Genomic DNA, 27,112 nt, shown 5'->3' with positions numbered 1-27,112 from the left:
CAGATCTACATTATGAAATGCCTTATGCTAAGGAACGGAGTTGATGTTTTGCTTTCGACTAAGCTTTGTTCTAGGGGCATAGTAAATAGCGGTTAGCCCTCAGGAATTTAATTTGAAGGCAAGCTTCCTCCTCCCCCGCTGTTTTTCACTCGAACGTTTGTAAACGGGATTGACATTAATCATTGAGAGCTAACACGTAGTGTCGCTTCTTTAAAATCACAATGATGACCACGCCATTGAATTTCCGGGAACAATGTAATTCTACGATATTTCAGGTCTTCATATACAACGAAGTAACACATATTTCAATTTCATTGTTGTGATATTGCACAGCTTTGTAACAAAACGTCTTCTTCGACTTGTTTCTCGGCCATTTACGTTTCAGCTTTGTATTATTTGTTTTAAAATGGGGAAGGATGGATGAGCGACTCGACAAGTGCTGATAAACCTGATCTTTATTTATAACAACACACAGACTGCCTTAGTCAGGTACAACTAATAGACAAAAGATAAAATATTACAACGAAACAAACGCAACACAGACACGGCAATATATTTCTCAAAGGTAGGTCGGATATACTCAGCCGTCGAAGCACACTCCCGCTGATTAGTGAAAGACGATCATACATTTGAATGTGATCAAATACTATAACAGCACACATTTATTAGGACAAGTTTTTCACCATCTTCTTGAAAATATCTCAAAGTACAAGTGCCATGTTTCGTATTTCATGTTGACCTGATAGAGGAAATGATAGTTCAAATTCAGTATGCAATATTCTTTTCTAGAATTAGGCCCTCGATTACTATTTTCTCATGTTTTGAATATTCATGATTTTTTTCTCGGTAAGAATGACTTCAATTTAGATTGAGGAAAACAATGTAATACAAATGCTATTCTATATGGTAGACGTTGAAACTCTTGATAACGGGTTAATCACGGTGGCAGGTTTATTTACACGAACCTTGATTCTGGCTGAATATGCGCTTTCATAAACTGCACGTATGTGTTGACATTCATTAAAACCAAAACGCTGTGTGAAAATAACTGAACACTATGGATAGATCTTCTATAAACACAAACTTGAAAACAACAAAACATTCACGATTATACATTTAACGATTTAAAAGTTCCTGTCAGTCCAATCGTTGGATCAGATGTATTTTTCTGATTTCCTAAGATGTCTTCTGATTGCAAGAAACCAAATTGGTTGTTATGGACGAACTCCTTTTCCGCCGCGAGTGTCTTGTTGACCCACTCAGTATTGTCATATCCGGGTAACTGACCTCCAAGGTCACATGGCAACATGGCCGACGGAATGTGTTCGTGTAGGCTGCTGTAGTCGTCACCATGGAAATGAAACTGTGGCATGAAAATAATGTGAGAAAGAAATTTAAATTTAAAATAATTATAGTAAAATGAAATTGACCCCTCTTGGCACATATTATGCTGATGTCCCATTATCATCAGAAAATATCAGTAAGCTGACTGATTTAAGATTAAGATTAAAAGATCACCAGAATTTAGTCTAAAGTTTCAATACCTGTAAACTTTGATAAATTTCTAGTTTTTATTTTGCTTGTTAAGTACATCGTCTTTTTCCTCTCAACCTTACTTTAAAATGCCTAGTTCAACACAAAGGTCACTCAGATACATACAAATGAAGGCTGTAACATTGATTTTTGTTGCCCCACACAGTGAAAAATGAGTGAATGTCGTAAATTCATCTGATATGTAAAACCGTATAAACCTTCATAAAGGTAAAAAGGGTATAAAACCACACTAGTGCCAGTATAAAATAGAGAAAATTACAATACCGGAATCGTCCGCTCGCACGGCTCGTTAGCCAGACAGGAGTCTTCCACTCTGATTTCGGGAAGCATCCAGCTGCCCGGAGCGGAGACCTTGGCAAGCGAAGATGCAATACCGGAAAAACGGCAGATAAAAGCACCATAGGTGTAGAGGATTAAAAACAGACGTTTCGGGTACAACCCTTCGTCAGTGACTAAAAGGAACACTGGGGGTCAAGAGCTAAAAGTGAAAAAGCGTGATGAAACATTAAAAAAGAAACAACAAATAAACGACTGAAAAGTCAGTTATTTTCAAGCTGGGCACTTTGGTACCAGCTGGTACCAATGCCCAGTTTGATGTGTTTCCTTTGACTGGCCCTTGATTGGCTCTCCATCCTATCCATATGTTTTAGTTTCAGTGTTCCTATTGTTTGTTTGTTTTCTTTTCAGTCGTGTATTAGTTGTTCATTTTTAATGTATTCGTCACAGTTTTTAACTTTTAGCTCTCGACACCTTATGTGTCTTTTAGTCACTGACGAAGGGTTGTACCCGAAATGTCTGTTTAAATCCTCTACACCGAGAGTTTTTATCCGCCGTTTTACCGGTATAATTGTAATTTTATCCATCTCATTTGTACTCTGCCAACCCTAAGTCTTTTCAAGCATATGATGTTTCATTGGTGAATAGTTTATGGTTACACGGGGTTACAGTAGATATACACAAATAAAGGCTGACTTTATCGTTTTCGCTTGCGAGTTTAACCTGACTATAAACTATTCGGCGCACAGGTGTCACAGAACACACCTTCTGTCATTGTAGAGGTCACTTTGGAAACATATCTGGCGAATTCCAAAGTCGCATGTCATTTCAGTGACATAATTTATCCCCTACATGTTTTAGTCGGTGAACGACACTTACCCTCTTTCGAATCTTCTGACTTAGGAAAGGTTTCAGAAAACCAAACAGAATTTGGAACAAGTTTTGTTGATTGACGATGTGGATAGCCTTCAGTCTCATCGGCATTGCATTCTGTGAAAACGACAACTCACTGTAAATACATACATTCTGAACCGATAATTTCCTAACAAAATCCGTGACAGATCGCGGCCAACCCATTTACTGCAACGAGCTTCGATGAAGGAATTTGAAAATATATTTTTTGTTGATTTTTCTGGTACGCTAAAATTTATTTAAGAAGATACTATGTCTGTTTCGTATTTTCAATAACCATGTATGATTTTGAAAAAAGCATACAGGTACTTCTTAATCTATGAGTGTCACGGATTATTCTTGATAGCATATTGCGGCCAAACGCGCTGACTAATTAATTCAGCAGCCCGACATAAATTGATAATAACAATCACTTAATCACTTTATTGCTCAACAACACACTCAGGGAGTGCGGTAAGGCAAAAATTAAAAAAACTCAAAGTTGCAAACTTCAACACACACTGGATGAAGCTGCTGCTGCTGGTGGTGGTGGTGGTGGGGGGGGAACTAAAGTACAAGAAGTAAATTTCACGAGAGATGATAATAATAATAACAAGGCAGTATTGCTGAAGGCAATGAGTACTTGGGCCGTGATATAGTAATTTTGAGGACAATATATACTACTATTCAAATATGGTCTTGAATTTCCTCCTGTCAATTAGGCATTTGATTAACTGGTTATTAAATGAAGCAATGGCATGACAACGGCAAAATATGTCTAGCAACTTTTGTGGAGTTTGAGGCAGGGGTTCTTTATTTATAGTGGAAATTGCTTAAACTCCTTAAGTATTCAAATTACAGCAAATTTCTTTTGTTCTCGATGGTAGATGTCTATATTTAGATGGGCATATTTAGATTTCTACCCTATAGTTATCCCTACATACCAAAAATCGGACATCCAGCTCTATTGGCTTGCTCAGAATTAGATATGCGCATAATTAATGAGGTACAATATGTGGTGTCATAAGGTGTCCCATCATACCAAATATGAAGGGTGTAGCACTTGTGGTTACTGAGTTGTGGACAAATATATATATTTGAGGTCAAAGGTCATTGAGGTCACGTGACGTTTTGTCATAATAATTGTATTGCTAAGTTATTCCTATATACCAAAAATCAGACCTCTAGCTCTATTGGCTCGCTCAAAATAAGATATGCGCATAATTAATGAGGTACAATATATGGTGTCATAAGGTGTCCTATCATACCAAATATGAAGGGTGTAGCACTTGTGGTTACAGAGTTGTGGACAAATATGTATATTTGAGGTCAAAGGTCATTGAGGTCACGTGACGTTTTGTCAAACAAAATATATTGTTAACTTATCCCTATATACCAAAAATCAGACCTCTAGCTCTATTGGCTCGCTCAAAATTAGATATGCGCATAATTAATGGGGTACAATATGTGGCGTCATAAGGCGTCCCATCATACCAAATATGAAAGGTTTAGCACTTGTGGTTACTGAGATATGGACAATAATGTATATTGAGGTCAAAGGTCACCAAGGTCACATGATATTTTGTCAAAATGTCTGAGATATCTGCGTGAACCGATGGACTCACTGATGGACTCACGGACGGATATGACCCAATCTATAAGCCCCCTGGACTTCATCCGTGGGGACAAAAAACTGTGTCACTGCATCCTTTAGGCAATATGAATACGATGAGAAACTAAATTTTTATTTTTCTTGGCCTTATACATGGGAGTCTATGGAGAACTGCCTTATACATGGGAGTCTATGGAGGTGTAAACTAAAAAGTCCTCTAACACGGCCAAATTCGATCGCATTGTGAAACAAATCGACGTGCATCTGTATGGGGTTGGGTACTATTTTTGTGCAAAGTTTGAAAGAAATTGACCAGGGCATGTCTGAGATATCTGCGTGAACGGACGGACGGACGGACTGACATGACCAAACCTATAACTCCCCCAGGACTTCGTCCGTGGACACTAAAACAACGCAACAGTTATTACAGCTACACCGGCGGTAGGTTCATATCCAGAGCCCCGTACGGTCTGCCGCCGTCGCTTGAAAACAATCTCATAAACCTGGCCATATGGGCAACTGTGTATGGGCAGCTGGATGCTTGACTTCCCGGAGAAGGCGTCGAGCTGTCACGTTCAAGCTCAGGATTATTTGTCGATCAAATTTCAGTAAATTTACCTTACCTAGATGAAATTTTGTCTATAGGCTGAAATTTCGCCGAAGTTTGACAAAATTGCATCGATTTTTCAGGTTCATATCCGACATTTTTGAGTTTTGAGTGCAGACAGAAATAAGTTTTGAGGCAACATAGCTGCGACCCAAAACGGAGTCAGCGTGGACTCTCTTTTGTTCGGCGCAACAAAATAAACGCAGCCACAGACGTTTTTTCAGACAGAACACCCAAACATGATGTCATCAAATGCACACCGCCTATTCAATGAATCCACAAATCAAACAAAAGATTCAATTTGTATCTTATTGTTACAAAAAGTTCCTCTTGACGAGTTGAGAATAAAACAAAAAATACGGTAAATTATGTACAGAAAGAGCTTTGAACGGCGCTGTATCATGTTTCCTGCGTCTTCATCTACACAAACTTCCTTGGTCAATCGAGATGGTAGTTTCAGTTTCAGCGAAACTGGGACAGCATCAACCAAACAAACACCGCATCAAGCAGCTAAATATAGATTGCTGCCATCGAAATGCCAGTACATGTATACACCTTATCTATATTATTCGATGCCACTTTCATCACCGTACGTCTATTATAAACGTCCAAATGAAATTCCGTCGACAGCGAGCACACCATCGACTGTTTGACCGACACCTCTGCCCCCCCCTCCCCGAGGACTATCCGTACTACGAGGGTCCGTAGTGTGTTTTTCCATAGACGCTATCCGTTTTTAGCGTCGGTTGTTCTTCCTAAAGACCGAAAACCTTTGCTCCAGTTTGTGAATTTGATAAAATCATCGATAATATTGAAATTTAGATTTTTTAAATATTTTGTTCAAGACATGGCAATATTTGTCTTACACATCCATGACGAAATCAACACGTTCAAAAAAGTAAGTCCTGGTAACGCCAGCATGCCTTTTCAATAGAAAGAGATTTCATGACATTTGCTACATTGTCTGTGTGTTTTGTCTATCAAAAACGTCAGTGGCTGCGTTTATTTTGTCGCGCAGCACAAGCGAGAGTCCACGCTGACTCCGTTTTCGCTGTAATTACTGCCGAAATTCAGCGTTCTTCGGCCCAAGTCGTATCCCAGCCTACCTCAGCTATTCGATCGCTTCCAAAAATGACAGTCTTTTATTCACTTCTCGTAAATAACCGTCGATGTCGGCATCTCTCTCGCTAGCCCTGCGTACGATGCTGTGTGTTAGCTGTAGCACATAGCATCGTACGCAGGGCTAGCGAGAGAGTTGCCGACATCGACGGTTATTTACGAGAAGTGAATAAAAAGACTGTCATTTTTGGAAGCGATCGAATAGCTGAGGTAGGCTGGGATACGACTTGGGCCCAAGAACGCTGAATTTCGGCAGTAATTTGGCTTTTTACGTCAAGTCCCAAAATGGATTTGAAGTCACCGACCCTACGTACGGGTCTTTGCAGGGCTGTGGTGAGCGGGGCGATTAGCTGTAGCGGAACACACAGCATCGTACGCAGGGCTAGTTGACCCCAAGTGAAAATGTGTTCGCGATCAAATCTTCCTATATTTTTTTCAGAATTTTCGACAAAATCATTGATTCTTAAATCTTTTGTAAAATATAAAATACTAAAATAAAAATGCGATGTGCCATGTCTCCAGATTTCTAAAATATCGTTCGTTGACCGTTCGACGGAATACTCATTTCGCAAACTTGTGACGCAGTTGAAATTCAATACTGACCGCCAAATAATCTTAATGAGACGAGATCATTCTAGACATCCTCCAAATTATCCAACCATTCGCGTTAGAGTTCAGCTCGCTTAGAGTATCATAACATTCTTCGGCCTTCGTTTAGATCGACCCTAATCTCTCCCATTTAGGAAATAAATACACAAGCTACCTTGACAAAACTTTGTGCACCATCCAGGACCAAACGCACTACAAATCTGTCTTGACGTCATCATCTCCTTACATGGTAATCGGCATACCGTATTTTTTAGCAAAGGAGACACAGAATACGTCGGAGTATTCAGTTTCAAAACGTATTACATTGTGTGATGTTGTCAAAAAAAGGTAATGTTACTGCAGTGGTATAAATTACAAAACGCAAAAGTTCAAATCAGTTTATTTTGGACTGGCTTTACCCAATATTTCACATTGTTTCTTATGCCAGATTTGACCACGTGCTTACTGGCGACCCCTTTACATGCAAATTTTGTGTCAAATGGTGTGTTCTCCTGGAAAAACAAACGTACGATTTCTATATGAAGGAGGCGAAATTTGCCCTCAAAACTAGTATTTGGTGCTAGATTTGCTCCAGACAGAGTGGTCAAAAATAACATCCTAATATTTAGATTGTACGCTCTAAAAGTGAACCGTAAACCCTCCCATGAAGTGGTATGGCCGAACAGCGCAATAATATCAACAGATGGTACGGTTGCCGTCACTCCATAGCACAGCGTATGACTCGGATAGCAAGCAATGTCGATTTCAGTTCATTTCATCGCTAATTTCGGAACGTCCTCAGGAAAACAGCCATAACCAAAGTATGCATGTATGATAAAGGGGTTATTACACGAAGTTTAGTCAATACCGCCTCGTATTCTTGTGATGTGTCCGCATTTTGACTCGCTGCGCAACTCGTCAAAATATGGACACATCATCACTCGAATACGACGCGGTATCGACCAAACTTTGTGTAATAACCCCTAAAAATTACTTCAGATACAGGATGAAAGTTTCGCCTTCCACCTCATTCAGTGGACATACTCACAAGATAGATCTCGGCCACTTTTTTCACCGTCAATGGGCCCAAGTGTCTCATGTGCTTTGCTGACAGTCCTTCCCAGTCGAAGACAAACACTAAACCGTTCACCTGGATATCTTCGTCCTGAAGCAGAGTTTCAACAAGTGCCAGTCCAGTTCTGATGTGCTCGGCGACGTCGTACACGTCGAAATCTCGATTACCTGTTCAGTGAAGAGGAACACAAAGACAGGACGATCAATGTTCAATTTTCTGCCATACATTAAGCGGATACCTCGATGACTATATCAATACAGGAGCTTAATTTTCAGAGGCGTCGCCATAAATGGAGTTTTTGAAAACCTGTGTCTTTTACAGCAAGTCAAAAGCTCACGTAGTCATACAAAATATCGTTATTAAAAAATTAAAACAAATTAGATAGACTAGACGCTGAAAACAATATTAGCATCATGTGTACCCCTGCAGCTTACTGCATTGAATTTTTGGCACTGTGTCAATCACTAGTCACACAGTCACTAATGGTTCGAATGTCAAGGGAACATATGGGATTCTAAGTGGCACGGTTACTCCAAAGTTTGAAACGGGAAAATGTTCTTATTTCACAAATTTCATCGTGATTATAATCATCACAACATCCAACACAATTTTCCATTTGGAATTAAAGCAGTGACACTTCGCAAAGATGATGTCCTCTGTTTAAATCGGCTTTGGGATGAGGTTATTTCAGAAACCCATCGGGCAGAATGCTTTGATTATTAATAGTAAATGATAACATATTGCATGACAGATGATTTAATTTCTAGCCTATCCCTAATCTAATAGTAATAATTAGCATCTGTTAGCATCTGATACAACTACGATTCTGGAGGAAACATGTATACGTTTCGCATGTTTATTTCTGACAGAATTGACGCTTTGCGATTTGTAATAAATGGTGATGCAATATGCAGCTCTGTCTTTGAGTAGAGCCTTCGAGCGACATAGTGTCTTACCAAACAGGAGACTGGCATTGTATTGATAAACTATAGTCTCGGTTACCCAGACTGCACTTCGGGGCTCTCACCCCGTCGGACGAGAGCCCCCGTATAGCAGTCTGCGTAACCGGGACTAGATTTTGCATCTGAGGACCAATGATTGCGGCACGGCGCACTAAGGGACCGAGCACAATTAACGGCAGGGGGGCCGGAAGAGAAAATGGGGGGGGGGGCACGAAAAAAAATGAGTGTTCTTGGGGTGGGCCATGAAAATTCCAGGGAAGGTAAGGGGTGGGCCACCCAAAATTTTTTACACCATGACAGACAGAGAATATTTTTCAGCATTTTTGTTCCTTGTTGAAGCTGGAGTTCCTTTGTTAAACTTCTTGAAGCATGATGAAATACCAAGTCTTAAACCTCACAATGCAGTTGCTATGTGTAAAATGAGCAATATTATTATTGAAAATTGACTTCATTTGTCAACAATAATAATGGTTGGTAATGATACAGAGGCTAGGTTGAAACTGGTTATTTCATCATGCTATAGGAAGAACTAGAATACGTAGTGAACACACAGGAAAAAATACTGAAAAAAGGAGAAAAAATGGCATTAATGGGTCTTTTATAGTTAGCCCATGAAGACGGTATCATAGTCATAATGTAGTTGTATTTCCTATCAGTTTGTAATGAAATTTGATCCAGAAAAAAACATTTTAGGTTATTTTGAGACAGCAGACCATTTTCAGGCAATATTTCTAGTATGGGCTACACTAAAACTCTGTAAAACTGTTATTCTGTCATAGTAAACAAAAGACCTTTGTACTTGGTATCTGCTTTTATGCTGTGTACCTCTTCCAGACCATTCGTGTTTATATTTGCTTTAGTGACAATTGTTGCTCTTTTTGTTCAAAGTGTGTTCTATTTTGATCTCCTGCCTAGGAGTATGCATCATTTGGAAAGGTATTGAGGGTCAGTAGCTGTACATAATTTGGCTATTTTTAGTATTTTGTGTTCTGTGTGTTTCACTTGAAGTTCTTATTTTACTCAGAGTATGATGAAATACACAATGTTGAGCTTGTTAGACTAACTTGGAGATGTGCAGTGAACACTGTCATCATTAAAAATAATTCATGTCGAAATCAATGCTTCAATATAACAACTATAACAGCACTGAATGAACTTGTAGATTGTTTATAAGGTATTTGGTAATTTCATCATTCTTTGAGATTAAAATAGCACAACACAATACTGAAAAGTAGCTGTAGGTGTTACAAGTAGTAAAGCTTGAACATATGTTATTTTGTTTGTTTACTATTTATATATTTATGTGTTTATTATTTATTTCAAGAATGCAAGAATGTTGTTTTCACTAAAGCATATATTAAAAGTTATAAGGATTATATATATGTGTACAACTTTGTACCTATGTAATCTTTCTTTTTTGGGGAGGGGGGCACAAAATTTTTGTTGCCGGTGATGGAGGGGCCACTAAAATTTTTGCTGTGTTAGGGGGGGGGCTGTAAAAAATATATGCACCACATATTTTCTCTTCCAGCCCCCCTGCCGTTAATTGTGCTCGTTCCCTAATACAACGGGAGTCTGAAAGAGTCAGTCTTAGAAGGGTGCTCCGCCATATCTGCTACCCTAAGCATGGAGTTGACACCTTCGTTCTATGACAAAGCTGCTATTACAACAGGTGTACTTACCAACTCGCAAAATGACAACCGCTCTTCCCTGGACAATCTCTTCCTGGACAAATCATTTCATTTTCAGGGTCGTAGATGTGTTCGAATGCTGACGGCGTAAAGTCCCTGAAAACATCTCGATACGACCGTCTTACTTCGTAGTAATATGTCAGCGTCTTGAAAGCCTTGCTCACGTCGAACTTTTTATCTCGTAGAAACTTCAGTAAGAAAGCGTCATCTTGGCGAAACTTTATGTCTGGCCTGGTTTTGAACAAATCTTGCAAATCGTTGATTTTTCGTTGTCTCGTAGCAGGGTCTTCATTGAGTTCACGCTTGGCTTTCTTGAGAGCAACGTCACTGAGCGTACACTTGTAGCTTTCCGAGCCGACACGTTCCGCCATCTTGTCTGAACAAATACAGAACAATTTAGTGCATAAGTCTCTTTGTAATAGATTAATAACGCGTTTTTAGGACAATCAAACTCTAGACCAGTGAAGTGAGTCCGGCAAGACCTTAACTTACACAATACTTTCACGTAAATTCATCAATTATATTCTTGGATTTAATTTTGCTACTTTTATTGAAGATGAAAGATGTTGAAGATGAGTTCCTCTAAACGAAGCCCCCGAATGTAATATTTTACAGCATTGTGTGTAGTAGACTTATGTTCAAATGTGGCGTGACATTTTCTGAACAATAACATTGACAGTGACGAGAGAGAGAGAGAGAGAGAGAGAGAGAGAGAGAGAGAGAGAGAGAGAGAGAGAGAGTTTTTGGCAAGAAATTATTTTTCCTATCACGTTCTGCATAACATGGTTAGATTCTCATGTTCCATAGACAACATATTACCATGGAGGTCTGTCTATTACCTCCATGGTATTACTAAGTTTTGCTGCTGTAATCAGACAATATTTTATGTTGCAGTAGAAACGGCAAGTTTGTTAGTTTTATGCATCTTTTTATATCAAGATAACGTAATACCTTCCTAAATCATTATTCCGATGAACGATGTGATAGGTATCAAATCAGTCAGTGTACCATGCGTTCAGGAAAATTCGATCTGTGGTGGCAGTCGTTAGCCCATTAGCATGTACGTTGACAGTACATATGTCAGCCTGAGAAATTACGTCACTTTCACCTTCATCTGCACTGCAGTCTGCAAGCTCGTGATGCAGATACACCGTGTCGACAATTCTATCTGTGTGGTGTTTCGTGATGTTGTACAACAATAAAATTTCTCTGATTATGCAGAACTGACAAAAATTACGTCCGAAGACAAGACTTTGCCTCTGTCAAGTAAACCTTAACTAAGGTTCAATTGTCTCCTTCCGTCACAGTACTTTGCCCCATTACTGTAATCTTTTCTATTTTAACGTCAAGCCACCTGAAAAATGTGTCTGGGAATTAGCTTATTTATGAGTCGCCTCAAGTGAGTTCCAAAGCCATCGAAGCGCACGTTACCTGCATGGGAAAAACTATATTTAGTTGAAACAATACCCGCCAAGTAAAAGTCAACGCCCCTTAGAGACAAATGTCCCAGCGTGACGTGAAAGTCGTAAACTGTATCTAAGGCGAAAGAACGAAGAATCTTGTTTCTTGTATCAAATTTTCACTGAGCCAAACTCCTGGTCAGGTCACGAGACAGTATGTTTCATTTGTACACCACTTTATAATATAGTATTACCGTTGAGATTTCACACAAATGTTGAGATCGTGTCTTGTGTGTCTTGGTGAACTATGGCGACTGTTATTTTCAAATTATTGAGGGGATCGAAATATCCCCTACCGTCCCGCTGACTACGAGCCTTCTATTCTACATTTGTGCAGCTCCTCTTCGTAAAGCATGCGTGGACTGAGATTGCAGACATCAGCACAATGGATAAGAGGGTGTCGCAGTAAATTAATACAATTTAACACGGTCAGGCTGGATTTTTCATGTGAGAGAGCGTTAAAGTTTGAAAGCTGAATTTCAGAGAGATTCTTATGTAAACAGAAGCCTCTCACACCAGCAAGTATAGCGTGTAATCAAACTTTGGCCACCCAGATATCGATTTTTTTTCAGTAAAGCGCATTTGGACCTTCACCATGGCTGCTACCAGTGCATTGTTACACAATGAGACGCAATGACCACTTATTATACCCAACCAAATGTATAAACTTTCGCTTTACCTTTTCTTCCCGTAAATGAGCCTAAAAGTTTATCGTGATTTAGGGTAACTGGAGTCCACTGAGCCTGGGTCACGGTCCCTCTACTTGTGGCTGGGTGTATCAACTGAAAGCGAGTACTGGCGGAATCGAACAAAGTTGTCATTCAATATGCATATATTTCATTACCTTCTTTTTTCTTATGCTAATTTTCTTCTGACAGGCACTCAAACTGTTGAATTCTATACGTTAAATATTCAGTAGGGCAATGGGAAATCCCCCTTAAATCCCAACTTAGTCACCGAAGCTGGGCAAGCAATCACTCCTTTTCTATATCCCAATGTTGATCATGCCGGCGTAGCGAACATGTGAAATTACCTTCTCTGTGTCTAAACTTGCTCTAATCTCGTGTAAATCTCATGAAATGACCAAAATCCTGGAGGTAGAAAATACAAATACCATTAAACACTTAGGTTTAGTATGTATTGAGGAATTCGTTTGTCTGTACGTCTATAGATCCCAGCAACGAGGGTTTATACGTCAAACTAAGGATACAATTTTGCCAAATGAACCAAATAACCTGTTGATGATTTATTTCGATTTGAATGTCTCATCATGAAATATTCAACAGTGGTTCACCAAACCAATTGTAACAGATGGGCCATTATGGATAGAAATCCACTACTGAGCTGTCCCTCGTCTCTACCCTTACTGACGAACACTTCCATCCCATATAACTGCCGGTATAATAAAAGAGGCTCTGAAATAGATCATGTTATTGTAAAGACTTGTAGACTGGGTAAAGCATGTGTTATTCCTTTGATGTGCCATGAAAAGTAAAAACTTATACTGACTTACAGAAACGATTGTCTTAACCAGCCATGCTTAACGCGGTTGTAGCTTCTTTATTGTGTGAAGGTCACGCTGACCCTGACTTATTGGACCTCAAGGCTGCTGAATTGAAAACGCTGCATGGCGTCGGTTGACTGTCTGGTATTTTCCCTTTTTAATCTTTCTTTGTGGGCTGTAGCTTGTGTCGCTTCTAGATTTCCCTTTTTGTAATCTGAATTCAATATTTTAGACCGTTTTCCCTTTAACGTTGCGAAACAAATATACAGATGATTTTTTAAACTCACACAAGTGGTATCGTTGTATGAAATCTAACGTGTTCTCGATTTCATAAGGTTAAAACTAGCGAAAAAACCCTCGGAGTCCCAGGGCATGCGTGCGATGATTGATTTTTTAAGACAGACGGAGAAAGGGAACGATTTGGATTTCTACCCCTAGAGAAGAAAAAGTTGTGGGAACCGAATAGTTGTATCATTGAAAGCCCCGGCAGTGTCGGATCACTGGCGCTATTATAGTCGATCGGTCAGGTACAGTGAGGAAATGGAACGCGGAAATAAATAGCTCACACGGTTTGGGGGTGTCACCGTCGATACGAAAACGATAGAATTAGGACTTACGTTATGAGCGAAAGTCCTGGTAAAAGTCTTTTGACAATATTTCTGTATTTTTGTTCCGTGTACCTGCTACACTTAACTTCTCTTTGTCAATTCAACATGAACTCTCACATTATCCGGTATTGGGATTATAAACAAAGCCGGCACGTAGACAACCATGGAGCTAAAAAGGACTGTAATTCTATTGTTGACGTTTGTATTCTGTTTGGACTCTGTTTAGGGAGCCTTCAGTTATTATGAGGGGTGAGCCGGAGGAATGGGGTGTCACATTTTACAAACTTGCCCTAGGGAAAAGTAACATTTTGCAAACTTGGCCTGGGAGAAGGGTACATTTTACATTGATGAGTTTATGATGGATGCAAAGACTGAATGAGTTGCGTAAAGAAACTTCACAACAATACTGCCGTGTATAGTGACATAGTCAGCATTTTCTGTGAAATTCCGAAATCAAATGTCTTGTACACATATGCATTTGTAATCACCCTACTTTACTCAAGTACATTTATATCAATTATCCAACGTCTGTAAATGCACGGATTTTGCTAGTTTTACATCGGAAAGACATTGTTCAAAGTTTTCTCATAGACTAACATGTATAGTTGATCAACCACGGCTTTCGGTGAAATTCCAAAATTAAATTGTCGTACACATATTCACCTGTAAGCACCATAACTAGTATATTTATACTTTCTCACTGTATTCCTTCTTGAAGCGGAAAATGCTATACAAAGTTCAGATTTAAGTGTCATGACACTGAGATCACCACGTACTGAGGTGTTACACGACACATCAATGAAATTGGACCACATATTAGGTATTTTCGAATAACCAAGAGTGCTTTGCGGGACTCTCACCCAGCCGCACGGATGAGAACCAGCAAAGCAGTCTGGGTAATAACTGAACTACATATGGGGCAAACGACGCAAGCGCAACAGGTAGTGCATAGATTGACAAAGTAACTGCAGGGTTGGAGCGAGGTTAAAGGTTTAGAATTCACTGAAAAAGTAGAAACATTACCTTCTAATCAATGACAGGGCGGCAGATCACGTATTTTCTCGCCTGGCCAAAACAAAAGCAAAAATTGATGCAGTGTCATACACAATGTCCATCAATACATTGATTAGTAAAGAGTAAATAGATGGATCGATTAGTGGAAGACAGTACCCTGTCACGAACAGTGATGAGTTCATTTAATCAAGCCAGTAACAGTCAACCTACCACCCTTCGAATAATTGGGGAAGTTACATAGTTAGGTTCTGTATCGGACAGAATAGATACTGAAACAGTAGGTGCACGATATACGTCAAGAATATGGGTTTACGAGTGGCCAGAGTTCACGCTTCTGCACATTACATGTAAAATCGTCATCGGTTGTTCAAAACAGAGGATTACAATTTGCAAAAGAAGTATGAATTTAAGGAATTATTGCACTTAAATTGTCGTTACATGAGTAACGGCAAGTGAGTGTTTTGTCACATGTGACAGTGACAGTGACATAGTGACAGTTGGAATGATTGTCGTGAAAAAAAACCCGCGACAATTCACAAGAAAAAACGAGCAAATACTAGTATTTCAAACGCTCAAACAGTTGCATCAACTTTTTGTTGGGCGCGTTTTATCTTTGCATGTATGTAAAAGCAAATGGCTTTAGCGTCTGAACAAATATTGTCAGACGAGCGTGGAACAGAGGGTTGGAAGTATTTGAAATGGTTGGTTGTTGTTGAACACATCATGGCGATGGCGCGATGACGTTGCAAAAAGTTACCTTCAATATGCCAACAACAGCATATACGAAGTCTCATTCGTAGGCCGCCCACAAAGTGGGCACTTTTGCCTAAAGCGGAGAACCATGCATGAACCGATTAGTCGCTATTTTGCATTCTCCCTCCATTTGGTTCATGACATGGATGTCAGTAAAGCTAACGAATGTTGTATAGTGAGTAAAATACTGTGAATTTCACATTGCGGTTTTCTTTCTAGTCCCCCGGTCTACAGGTGGCAGTATGAGAAATGGTGACGTCAGTGTCATGTGACCACTGGCGAATGTGAAAGAAACATGGATTCCACCAACGTCTCAAAATTAAGTTCTCATTTAATCACAATCATGTGCATTTACTGACCAATAATATAGGTTAATATTATTATTTACTTTTGATTTCCCGTCCATTGAATGTGATCCTGTCACCGTAAAGGCACGATACGCTCGACACAACCGTGTGTTAACCGCTTGAAGATTACCGTCAATATTTACCACCGTATTTGCTATAAGCTAATTGATGGCCTTTTAAAAAGTAGGTGAAAGGCAACAGACAAATGACCTCGGGCGCTGTGACGTCATGCCCTGAAAGTGAGGGTGATCGTGTCACAATTTTGATCAGACTGGAAGGAAAATCCGTTCGCTGTATGTACAAAGTACTTTCATACACTCTTTCCCCAGAAACTTTACATATTTCAATTCTCTCTTGACAGCACCAGAGACTGTATTAATTTACTTCGACGATAAAGTTTTCTTAAATCTTCGAATGGAAAAGTAGATATGTTGAGTGAGAGTCACGTGGTCTTAAGCACATGATGGGATTCCGTCCCAGTACTTTCTGTGCCGTTCACCAAAGCAGTTAAACTTCGGCATTTCCAAAAATTTGACGTGGCAATTGATAGATTCTATTAGCCTTGAAGATAGAAGAAAATAGCCGACATGAACAAGACAAATCTTTATAACAAAACTGATACTCATACGTAAAGAAGTCTACATCTACTTGGGTCCAAGATACAGTAGCTTAGAATTGCACGCCGCGTATCCCTCCTCATTCTTTTGCAAAAAGGTGTACTTTGGCGAATGTCATCGCCAGGGTTTTGGATGTCTAACTTCCATCCATTAAATATGTTATGATCCATTCTATCGAGAGATATTCTAGAACTTCGTCATAAAGTAGCGACATTCACTCACCTCTTCTGGCTGTGTTGGCGGCGTTGTGTATTATCAAACAAAGATCGACGAAACGTAACGGCCTTCGTGTTTTGTTCAATGGGCGATTTCATGACTGCATGGGGATGGCCAGTCATGTTGTACAAAGAAATCAGCATGATTCAGTCAGTCCACCAACCGTAATTTAAACGAGTCCACCTTAAACGTCTTTCGCATTGAAAAAAAACGCATCCGTTTATCGCATCGGGTCACATACTATGGAAATCGGTCACGACATGCGACATGCGACCTGCGACTTCAAAACTGCGACCTGCGTCCTGCGAGTTTGAAACATGCGACCTGCGACTTCGGCATTTAGACATAGGTGTAACCTGCGACTTCACAACAGCGACCTGCGTCCTGCATGTTTGTCAAACTGCGACCTGCGACTTCACAACTGCGACATGCGACAACAACTCGTAACGTTTCATGGTGTTTTCACGCAAGACGCCTCCAATCTAACACTGAGGTATTAAATCGGAGGCGTCTTGCGTGAACTTTAATCATTTGAGCGCCAAAGTCTATTTGTCCCCTTTATATAATAAACCCCAGTCAATTTTTTCCAATTTTTGCAAATCTTGGGAAAAAACCTGTAGCCAATAAAATGTGATGTCGATTTGGTCCAAAATTATCAACAAATTACAGAAAATTCATACAATTGGTAAAATTTTGCACCAAATTTTGGTGGGAGAAAATTACAGCGCTCAAAGGGTAAAACGTTGAAAGGAGATTTAACGCACAACATCGTTCAATTGATAAGCCATTGCTTTCGCTTTGGTAAATCGTTCACCAAGTCTGGCAAAACTCAATTCATGTACACACCAGTTCACTCATTTTCATCTGGAGAGACAATTTTATGACGGAAATGTTGACAGTCCGTGTTAATGCATGGAAAATAATATGCTACGTGATAGGCATTTATATGTTTATATTATAATTTCAAATTATTTTAGATATTCTTCGTCTGCCTTACCTCGCTTCTTTCCTTATGTTATCGACAAACCTTTTGATTTTCAGATATCTCTGGTATTTATCCTCATTTCACTGTGGTATAACCATCTAGCTGTCTGTTTAATTCATCAGTTGTCCCCCTGTATCATAACTGCGTCAGTGTCATTGCAAACATTAGAATTTTCAGTTATTGTCGTTCATTTTCTAACATTTCCAGTTTTGTTCCAATTCTCCAGTGATTGATCATCGGAAGTTGCCATCTTTTCGCCTAATTTAATTTTTACTTTTTCGTCAAAAATCGAATTGATCCAACTTTTGTTCAGTTGGAAAAATAAAAATATTCTTACTGGTTTACTTCTGACTACATTTGTCTACACAAATAACATATGCAAAGTAAGCAGTTAAAATAATACTGATATTGACAGAAGTACAAACATATTTGCTAACCATGAATAGCCAGTGACCGACTTTCTTTATAGATAACGCGAGTTAAAACTGTAAAACAGGACATCATTAAACCCTCCTACAATCCTATTTTCAGTGTTTAAGCCTTATATGTACATACTATAATATGCACATATTATTTTTGTGTGTATATAATATTTTAGATCATGTGGGCAGAAAAGTTCCAGAAACTAACTCTGATGTAGACGTTTAAAACCCTATTGCTATTGCATTATTTCAGATCAGTTTGCCTTTCGTAAGAAGGAAAATAAATTTGTGCTCTTCGTTTGTGGAATTCTCTACCGTCACACCTTCGTGCACTTCTATCGCTGGTTGAATTCTTTCGCTGGCCGATTTTTGCGTAGGCCAGCGGTGCGAAAATTATGCTCTGGTCGCGAGAATGCGGTAAACCGGCTGTTTTAATACAGTGCAATGGTGTCCCTCGTGTTTTTCGGGCTCGTGTTCAGAGCAATGGTGCGAACAAATCAAGAATGTGTCGCACTTTGACAAACACGCAGGACGCAGGTCGCTGTTGTGAAGTCGCAGGTTACACCTTGGTCTAAATACCGAAGTCGCAGGTCGTATGTTTCAAACTCGCAGGACGCAGGTCACAGTTTTGAAGTCGCAGGTCACAGGTCGCATGTCGCATGTCGTGACCGGATTTCCATAGTCACAGCAAGCTAGAAAAAAACAGGTGCCCAAAACTTCAACTACTGACCTGCGCATGGGCAAACAAAAAGGCCTAGGTAGGCCTACTGAAGTAGACCAAATAATTGTTGTCGATACATGTTACAAAATACTGAAAATATCGGCAAAAGTATTTTATTGTAGCTTGAACACATAGCAAACAATATTAAAATTTGTACCCACAATAGCTTGATTGTGGTCATGGTATTTTTCCTTCTTCTGAGTACTCTTAGGTTTATCGCGAGTTTATTCTTTGATTGGATAGGGTGTAACTAATTTTCAGGGAGACGCAAGAAAAATTAGCCGGCTCAGCCACTGCGATGGTAACCATAGCCTCTCGAGAAAAACTCGACGGAGGGTCTCGAGGGTCTATGCGTCAACTTCCCGCTCCCGAGAAACTACTTGTTGGCTGCAATCCACCCTGTATCTACCCCGCTCATAGGCGTGAGTGAGATAGACGTCAAACCATAATGGATCTATACACGTTTATGGGCCTCGCAGGCGCAGAGCGTACTTGTAGCCAATAGCATGTAACATGTGTAAGCATAAGCCCTCGAGGGTCTCGAGGGTCTATGGTATAAGCACCGTCCCTCCACCCACTCAGTGGGTCAGTGACCACATACCGGCGATCATCGGAGAGTGTGAGGGCGCTGTTGGGAATACGGTTCGCGGTTTGAATCCGACACAAAATTTGCAGCCGAAGCTGACCAAGGAAATTGATTACAAACAAAATGGCGCCAAACAACGACGTCCGAACAAGAGGGAACGTCTATACTCTTTTCCATCGATGGCATCTTGAGATGGCTGTTCAAGAGTACTGGGAGGAATTTAAGGAACACTGTAAAGTAGATCGCAAAACAGCGAGGGACCTTTATTCTGGTATGTACAGTTGACTTCGTAAATGTACACGGTACATGCGTGTGTAGTTGCACATGTAGCTGCAGTTCAGTACAGTAGCTCGAGGTTTTGCCTGGGTATTTGGGTCTAGTTTTGCCGTCCGACCCAAATACCCAGGCAAAACCTCGAACTACTCTACTGCAGCTAATAGCTAAGTTGCACGTAAGGCTACGTATCAGAATGTCAGAACGTAGCATAAACTCACGACATAAACTACATTCACAAACTACCCAGTCCACACAACGCCTGTGCGTAGTAATAGTATACGGCCTGTGGTAGGAGACCGTATTGCTGCGGTTCCGTAGCCCTACCCACACGGCCACAGTCACTCGTGATCAGTCTATTCCGCTCGGCGTCTATGCCCCATAGACGTGTGTACATATGCCTGAGAAAAACCCAAGTCAGGAAACCAAATGGCTATTTCCTATAGGGATTATGCCACCATGTCATCTTCAACGTCCGATTTTACTGTGAAAAGTAGCAAGTTCATCTATCATGTACAGACTGTCAATCGTTCCCTATCATTCTCAAAGGCACCATTTTACAACTGGTATAGCCACAAACTGATGACGTCAAAATCGCCGTACACAAAACACAGACGCCCCGTATTTGCGGCACTGACTAACTAATAAGATTAAAATAATATAAATGTGCACTTTCTTCAAATCACTGTCACAATTTCCGACTGCTTAGTTTTTGTATCGGTTGAAGTACAGTGGGGGCCAGGAATTGGGGTTAGCTGACCAAATTGTCGGAACGGAGCGAGCGAAGCGAGCGGAGTTCCGACAATTTGGTCAGCTAACCCCAATTCCTGGCTCCCACTGTGCTTCACCCGACACAAAATCAAGCAAATGAAGACCATCACAGACTTTTTAGGGTTAGGGTTAGTTAGTTCATGTGATCGCGGCAATAATTCCGTCTCATTCCAGGTACAATATGTCCTCTCTCACGTTTTATTCAGCAAATTTCTTATCATGTACAAACTGACCCCAACAGCAATGGCCATATTGACCCCAATACCGCACTTGCCAAAGACGGCATCATCTTACGTAACAGAAACCAGCGTACATTGAAATGCAAATAGCAATCGATATGACGGCCCCAAAAAACTTTCTCTGCTTTCATTTGCATACTTTTCCGACACACTAAAATTCACACCTGCATTGTTTCACCGTACACTATAAAAAGCCGGCATAGGCTGCACACTGTCTCTTTCTGGCTGCTTTGCTGCTATCAGAAATATTAGACGAACCTGATAGCTTTCACTATATTTTCACTATAATTTAAAAGGCATACAATGTACGAAAGTCAAATAGTAATAATATTCGTCACCAGGATTTCTGTTTTATACTCAATAATGCACTCCTGGCGCTGTAATGTTTCATGCATTCCTATCTTTTCTCTTTTAGATACACCATGGCACAGCGTGCAGTGTTGGGAGCAATTGGTTGTTCTTTTCCGTTAACTCTTCGTGATTTATTTCTTCAAGTCACGCCGGATGAACAAACCGCTGTAGAATGGTGTCAAAAGAATGGCCTGTTACACAAGAGGCGCAACTGTCAGTGCGGCAGACATATGACGTTGCGTCGCCGGAGTGGCCGGGATACATACCATTGGTGCTGTCCCGACCGCTCTTGCGGCGCGGCTATTTCAGTCCGCACTGACAGTTGGTTTCATTTATGCCATTTACCTTTTGTCACCATTCTACAGTTGATGTATTTTTGGTGTTTTAAGTTTTCAGTTACTGATACTTCTTTTCAGTTGTCCATCTCTTCAAAATCTGTTGTGGATTGGTTTAATTTCTGTCGTGAGATTTGTTTTCTTTATCTTCGCGATCATGCCTCCGAACAGGTTGGTGGCCCCGGCTGTATTGTGGAAATTGATGAATCTAAGTTCGGAAAGTCCAAATACAGTCGGGGTCGACACCGTGATGGACACTGGGTCTTTGGAAGCATCGATCGCGATTCTTCAGCTTGCTTTCTCATTTCTGTTGACCGGCGTGATGCGAATACCTTAATTCCTTTGATTTATCGATTTGTTCGTCCAGGTTCTACTATTATTTCTGATGAATGGAGGGCTTATTCTTCGTTGTCCAGGTGTCCTCAGTTCTCTCATTTGACCGTTAATCATTCTCTTCATTTTGTGGATCCTCAAACCTTCGCCCACACCAACACCGTGGAAGGCATGTGGATGCATGCCAAGCGAAGGGTGGGGTACACATCTTCAGATTTATTTCCAACTTATCTTTATGAGTTTATGTGGCGGAAGCGTTTCGGCGATAAAGCTGACGCGTGGATGTCACTTGTTCAACATATTTCAGTTCTTTATCCTTTCAGTTAACAGCCCCTTCATCGACCCAACACTGCACTTTAAACAGCTAGCGTATTGTGCCAAAGTTTTTCAGACGGTGTCAAAACTAAAACGACAAAGTCAACAGTTCAGGAGGCCACTAACGTCGATGTGATGTGTGACACTGGTAATGCACAAACCAGATGAAGAAATGAGTTCATACTACTGACAATATGGACGCTACATCATATTGGTAGCGGATTTTGTCTACTTCTGTACTTCATGCACTTCGTCAATTGGTAGAAAACCGAAGTAACAAGCCCCTGATAGTGACTGTATGGACCGTGCATTGTGACATTGACAGCCAATTTATTTTTCGCTTCAGTACTGAATTGACTTCGTCATTTGGCGGAATTTTAGAATGTAATTGTCGTAGTGTGTTTCACGAATTGTTCTTCACATTTTCATCCACAATAGGAATGAAATATTGCATTTCACATATGCTAACTGATGAACATCTTTTGTATAAAGTATATTATGTCAAAAATGGAACACATATCTTTTATATTGTAAAAAAAAGGCAGCAAACAATTCAACAATAAATATCAAACACACATGTAACAATAAATAAAGTATCTTAAAGAAGCTACAGTTTTTCAATAACTGTGTGAATACACCAAATAATATGGGGAAAAAATCACAAAATTATGTGCACAACAAAGACGAAAATAAAAAAAATCAAGACAAACAATAAAGAAACGAATACACTACCATGAATTCAATAAAAGAAAGAAAATACGTAAATGAATTTAAATGTGCATTAAATGTGAACATTATAAATTAACCAGTTCCTGTTCACCATTATCATACTAATGTTTATATTAAACATTGCATCCCCTTCCAGCAACTTGTTCTCGTGGAGTACAGGTTATAGGTAGTGCTTCACATGCTGAAGGTCCTGGGTTCGAGTCCCGGCAGTAGCATAAGTTGTTAAAAATATATACTAACTTTATAATTAATGCTTTCTCTCTCTCGCTAATCAACTGTTTCTTCCACATAGGTGTATAGATGGCTGAAGAAGACATAGACATAGATAGAGTTGAGATAGTAGTAGAATTAGAGAGAGCATAGACAGCAATAGTGAAAATTGGGACCCTTCTTTTCAATCATTTCCCCCTAAGTTTCCTAGCCCCCATTCCTAACTCTTACCCCCAAAATAATTTATCGCCCCTTTTAGAACGTAACCTTTGACCTCATTTCCATAAGTACGCACATCTTTGACGTCATCAGTTTGTGGCTATACCAGTTGTAAAATGGTGCCTTCTCAAAATTCATACCTGGTACTTAATTTGCTTCAAAAACGCTCGTTTCGTGTGATTCTAAAACATAAGCGTGAGCGACATTCCGGTCACCTCTTGGGTACCTCCACTTTACTGACGTTGGCGCCGCCTACCCATGAGGGGTGACTGAAATGTTGCTTACGCTTATGCTTTGGCGGGGTGTCTCTCGAACTCGGCCGAAAATCACACGAAACGAGCATTTTGCTAGCAGATGAAGTGTCAGGTTTGAATTTTCGTGTAATTTTCGGCCGAGTTCAGAAGACACCTCGCCAAAACATAAGCGTGAACAACCTTCCAGTCACCCCTCATGGGTACGCGGCGCTAACGTCAGTAAAGTGGAGGTGCCCAACGTTCAATGTGAGGTGACCGGAATGTTGCTCACGCTTATGTTTTAGCGATTTGTCCGTCGAATTCGGCTGAAAATCACATAAAACGAGCGTTTTTGAAGCAAATTAAGTACCAGGTTACGGTATGAATTTTGAGAATGATAGGAAACGATCGACGGTTACATGATCGACGAACTTGCTACTTTTCACAGTAAAATCGAACGTCGAAGATGACATGGTGGCATAATCCCTATATAGCCATTTGGTTTCCTGACTTGGGTTTTTCTCAGACATATGTACACATATCTATGGGGCATAGACGCCGAGCGGAATAGACTGATCACGAGTGACTGTGCCCTACCACTCCCTGGCTGGTTGTTGTGGGGAGTGGACCACAACCAGCCAGGGGGTGGTAGGGCTACGGAACCACAGCAAGAGGCTGTATAACGCCAGGAACACACAGCATGACTGTGGTAGCTCCATGATCGTATGCAGGGCTACATTGGCCATAGCTACAGTACTGCACTGTAGCTGGAGTTGAGGTTTGCCTGGGTATGTGGGTCGGACGGCTAACCAGTATATACCCTGGCTTTGCCGTCCGACCCATATACCAAGGCAAAACCTCTGTAACCACTTATATCACCATACTCTGCAGTCCCTGGGTCAGTTCCTAAGGACTGTGGTGCTACAGGTAACTGGTCGTTTCGGCACCAAGTCGTTTTGGCCCAAGTCGTTTCGGCCTCTCAATTTCCGGCCCTAAGTCACTTCGGCACTGCAACCCAAGATGTTTCAGCATCCGTATTTCGATTTTTTTTCAAACTATTTAGTAATTGACTGATCTGTCATATTTGTAAGCGTGACCTTTGCGTTCTGACCAGTACTTTTATGTACATTTTGTGTGACTTTTGCCGTGCTGTTTCGTCACCGCTTTCAAACTTTTGCCGTGTCGGCGGTTATTGATATCGATAAACTTGTGTCACAGATTTGATAATGATATGAAGTTTTTTCTTATGGTCTCTTCCCATGTTCTCTCAAAGATTAAGCATGTACCGGTACATGAATGTTAGTTGACACTGTCCTTTTTAGTATTTTGATTTGCAACATTACGCTCCAGCGCTAGTTCCCACAGGTAGCCTTCAGCGGTACCGAAACGTCTTGGGTCACGGTGCCAAAATAACTTGGGGCCTGAAATTAGGAGGCCGAAACATCTTGGGCCGAAACGACTTGGTGCCGAAACGTCCAGAAACCGTGCTACAAACCACAGGCACAACCGTAATTGATAGCGCTTTTAGTGTACATGTAGTAGACAGGGGCCTTTCTACTTCACTAAAACTGCTATAAACTACAGTGGTGCCTATGCTTCAAACTAGTCAAAAGCTACCAACAAGGACTTCAATTACACGTATACGTATTGCTGTCATGTGTCATGCTACCAGTAATGCTGTCCATCAATTCAATGTAGCTGTTGTGCTGTGTGAGCAGCTTTACACAGGTCTTCTTTCCACAGGCGGTCATTGGCTGGACTATGTCCGTGTATTGCTGCAGTTTTGTAGCCCTGCAACTCCCCTTGAAGGTTTTCCCCACTGAAATTGCATCAAGTCCATGTACAGGACTGTCCTGGTGTCCAGCAGGCGGACATAGTCCTACTCATGGACATAGTCCAGTTAATGAATGTCTGTGCTCATCCCATACCATTTTGTACAAAACCACCTCATTCTTGAACAACCTCAAACCATGCTCAAACTGAAACCGCTGAATCCAAGATCTGAAGTGGGAATAAAACAAAGCAAAAACCAGTGTTTATTGACATAGCTTGTATATGTTGAACTTGAGTACCAAAGTGTACACTTCCCCAATATACTGAATCAGTAAAATTTGCATCAAGCCACATCTATAAGTATTTTCACCCTCCTTGCATAGTATGTTGAAACAGGTTTGGTCTGTAAAAAATTACATTTACAGTATAGATCAACATGTTACTCAGCAGGGGCCTCAAATATTCAAGTTCTTGTTAAAATATACCAATGTCTTTGCTAAGGTTGGGGAATATTGGTAAATGATTTTTGGAACCCTGGTAACATTTCTGCCTTCCCCTAGTCTGATTGCATTGATATAACAAGGAGAACTCCGGTAAAATAACAGGGGAACCCCAGTAACATTTACTGGGGTACCAGCCTTAACAAAAACACTGATATGGGACATGTAATTTATAACTCACTTGATGGTGGCATATGAACTTCAAGTGCATTTGATTGATAATTCCAGGCGTAATTCGTGCTGTTGATGTGTCTAGAGACAGTGAAGAATTCCAAATGATAAAATTTCTGCATTTGCTCTCCCGTCTGGCTGATGGAAGTGACCCCAACACCGAGTACGTATCAACTGGCGGGAAGGAGGGCACACCACTTGAGACAAGTCTTGGAATCATGGACACCATTATTGCTTCAACTGAGTGTCTGGATGATGGTGATGCAAAAATTGCAAGAAGACTTATTCGAAAGCAGGTACAATATATGATACAAAATACAGTGATTGTCTCTGACTTGATGAAATGAATTTTGCTTTAAAATTTTACAAGATCAACTTACACATAAGAATTACTTACATCAGAAGACATTAACTATTTCTTTCACTGTTTTCCAATGCGTAAAGCACTGGAATAATTGTGTTCATCTAATGTATGCTAATCACATGGGCCTCAGCCTAAATAACAAACAAGAGAATATTAAAACAAACAAATAAATAAACAACATTCAGACGAAAGTAGAGATAATCAAATGAAAGGAGATAATCAAATGAAAGAAAAAAAACACACAAACAAAAAAATGACTGCAAAAAATATGAACCAGTGTATAGTGGGATCGTTGGACTGGTGCACAAGAAATTTGTGAACATTTATTTGCAATTCAAGGCCTCTGGCCCATATGCAATGAGCTACATGACTCAATTGATATATGTTACATAGAAACAATATACAACTGTGAAAAAACACATCTTAAGGTAATTGTATCATACAAACAGTTTTCATTCTAAAATGAAATGTTTCAAATACAAAATGACACACTTGAAATATCAGCTTTGTATCTGTTCAGGACAAAATATTGGTAAACTTGCCAAAATTTGGTTGAACTTCATGAATTGCCTCCTTTGGCAAGAACTGATTTCGTCGTTTATCATACAATGGTAAGGTCAACAGAAAATGGTACTTGTCTTCAACATAACCCATCTTATATTATTTACATACTCTAGCTGCTTATTCA

At 40.2% G+C, this 27,112-nt stretch overlaps 2 protein-coding genes across 11 annotated transcripts in view; one reads left to right on the top strand and one right to left on the bottom strand.

Moving 5' to 3' along the window:
* Positions 1-437: 437 nt before the first annotated feature.
* Positions 438-17,039, bottom strand: LOC139119748 (alpha-tocopherol transfer protein-like). 8 transcript variants are annotated; one of them, XM_070683627.1, is made up of 8 exons: positions 16,901-17,034; positions 14,971-15,012; positions 12,869-12,926; positions 12,515-12,630; positions 10,367-10,751; positions 7,696-7,889; positions 2,710-2,820; positions 438-1,363 (listed from the first exon to the last, which is right to left on the bottom strand). In XM_070683627.1, the coding sequence occupies exons 5-6, from the start codon at positions 10,744-10,746 to the stop codon at positions 7,886-7,888; spliced, it is 384 nt and encodes a 127-aa protein (XP_070539728.1). In that variant the 5' UTR covers positions 10,747-10,751; positions 12,515-12,630; positions 12,869-12,926; positions 14,971-15,012; positions 16,901-17,034; the 3' UTR covers positions 438-1,363; positions 2,710-2,820; positions 7,696-7,885. The 8 variants fall into 8 exon arrangements, 6 of the variants coding, with proteins under 6 accessions (XP_070539728.1, XP_070539732.1, XP_070539729.1 ...); XR_011548985.1 differs by lacking the exons at positions 12,869-12,926; positions 16,901-17,034 and adding an exon at positions 16,103-16,117; XR_011548984.1 differs by lacking the exons at positions 14,971-15,012; positions 16,901-17,034 and adding an exon at positions 13,349-13,363.
* Positions 17,040-19,700: 2,661 nt separating this feature from the next.
* The window catches only part of LOC139119753 (telomeric repeat-binding factor 2-like), a 22,456-nt gene continuing 15,044 nt past the window's right edge, over positions 19,701-27,112 (top strand). For 2 of the 3 annotated variants that reach the window (XM_070683635.1, XM_070683636.1), the window contains exons 1-2: positions 19,701-19,879; positions 26,118-26,356. In XM_070683635.1, the coding sequence (XP_070539736.1) occupies positions 19,732-19,879; positions 26,118-26,356 (387 nt within the window). In that variant the 5' untranslated portion in view covers positions 19,701-19,731. The remainder of the gene's footprint in view (positions 19,880-26,117; positions 26,357-27,112) is intronic. The other variant, XM_070683634.1, reaches the window with a different exon arrangement.

The sequence above is a fragment of the Ptychodera flava genome, chromosome 20, assembly GCF_041260155.1.
Source record: "Ptychodera flava strain L36383 chromosome 20, AS_Pfla_20210202, whole genome shotgun sequence".
Lineage (NCBI taxonomy): Eukaryota > Metazoa > Hemichordata > Enteropneusta > Ptychoderidae > Ptychodera > Ptychodera flava.
The sequence above is the reverse complement of the archived record's forward strand: the minus strand, read 5'-3'. Positions and strand labels throughout refer to the sequence as shown.

What these genes read in the sequence shown, in the direction of transcription:
- LOC139119748 (XM_070683631.1), bottom strand. Translation starts at nt 10,746, where the DNA reads ATGGCGGAACGTGTCGGCTCGGAAAGCTACAAGTGTACGCTCAGTGAC.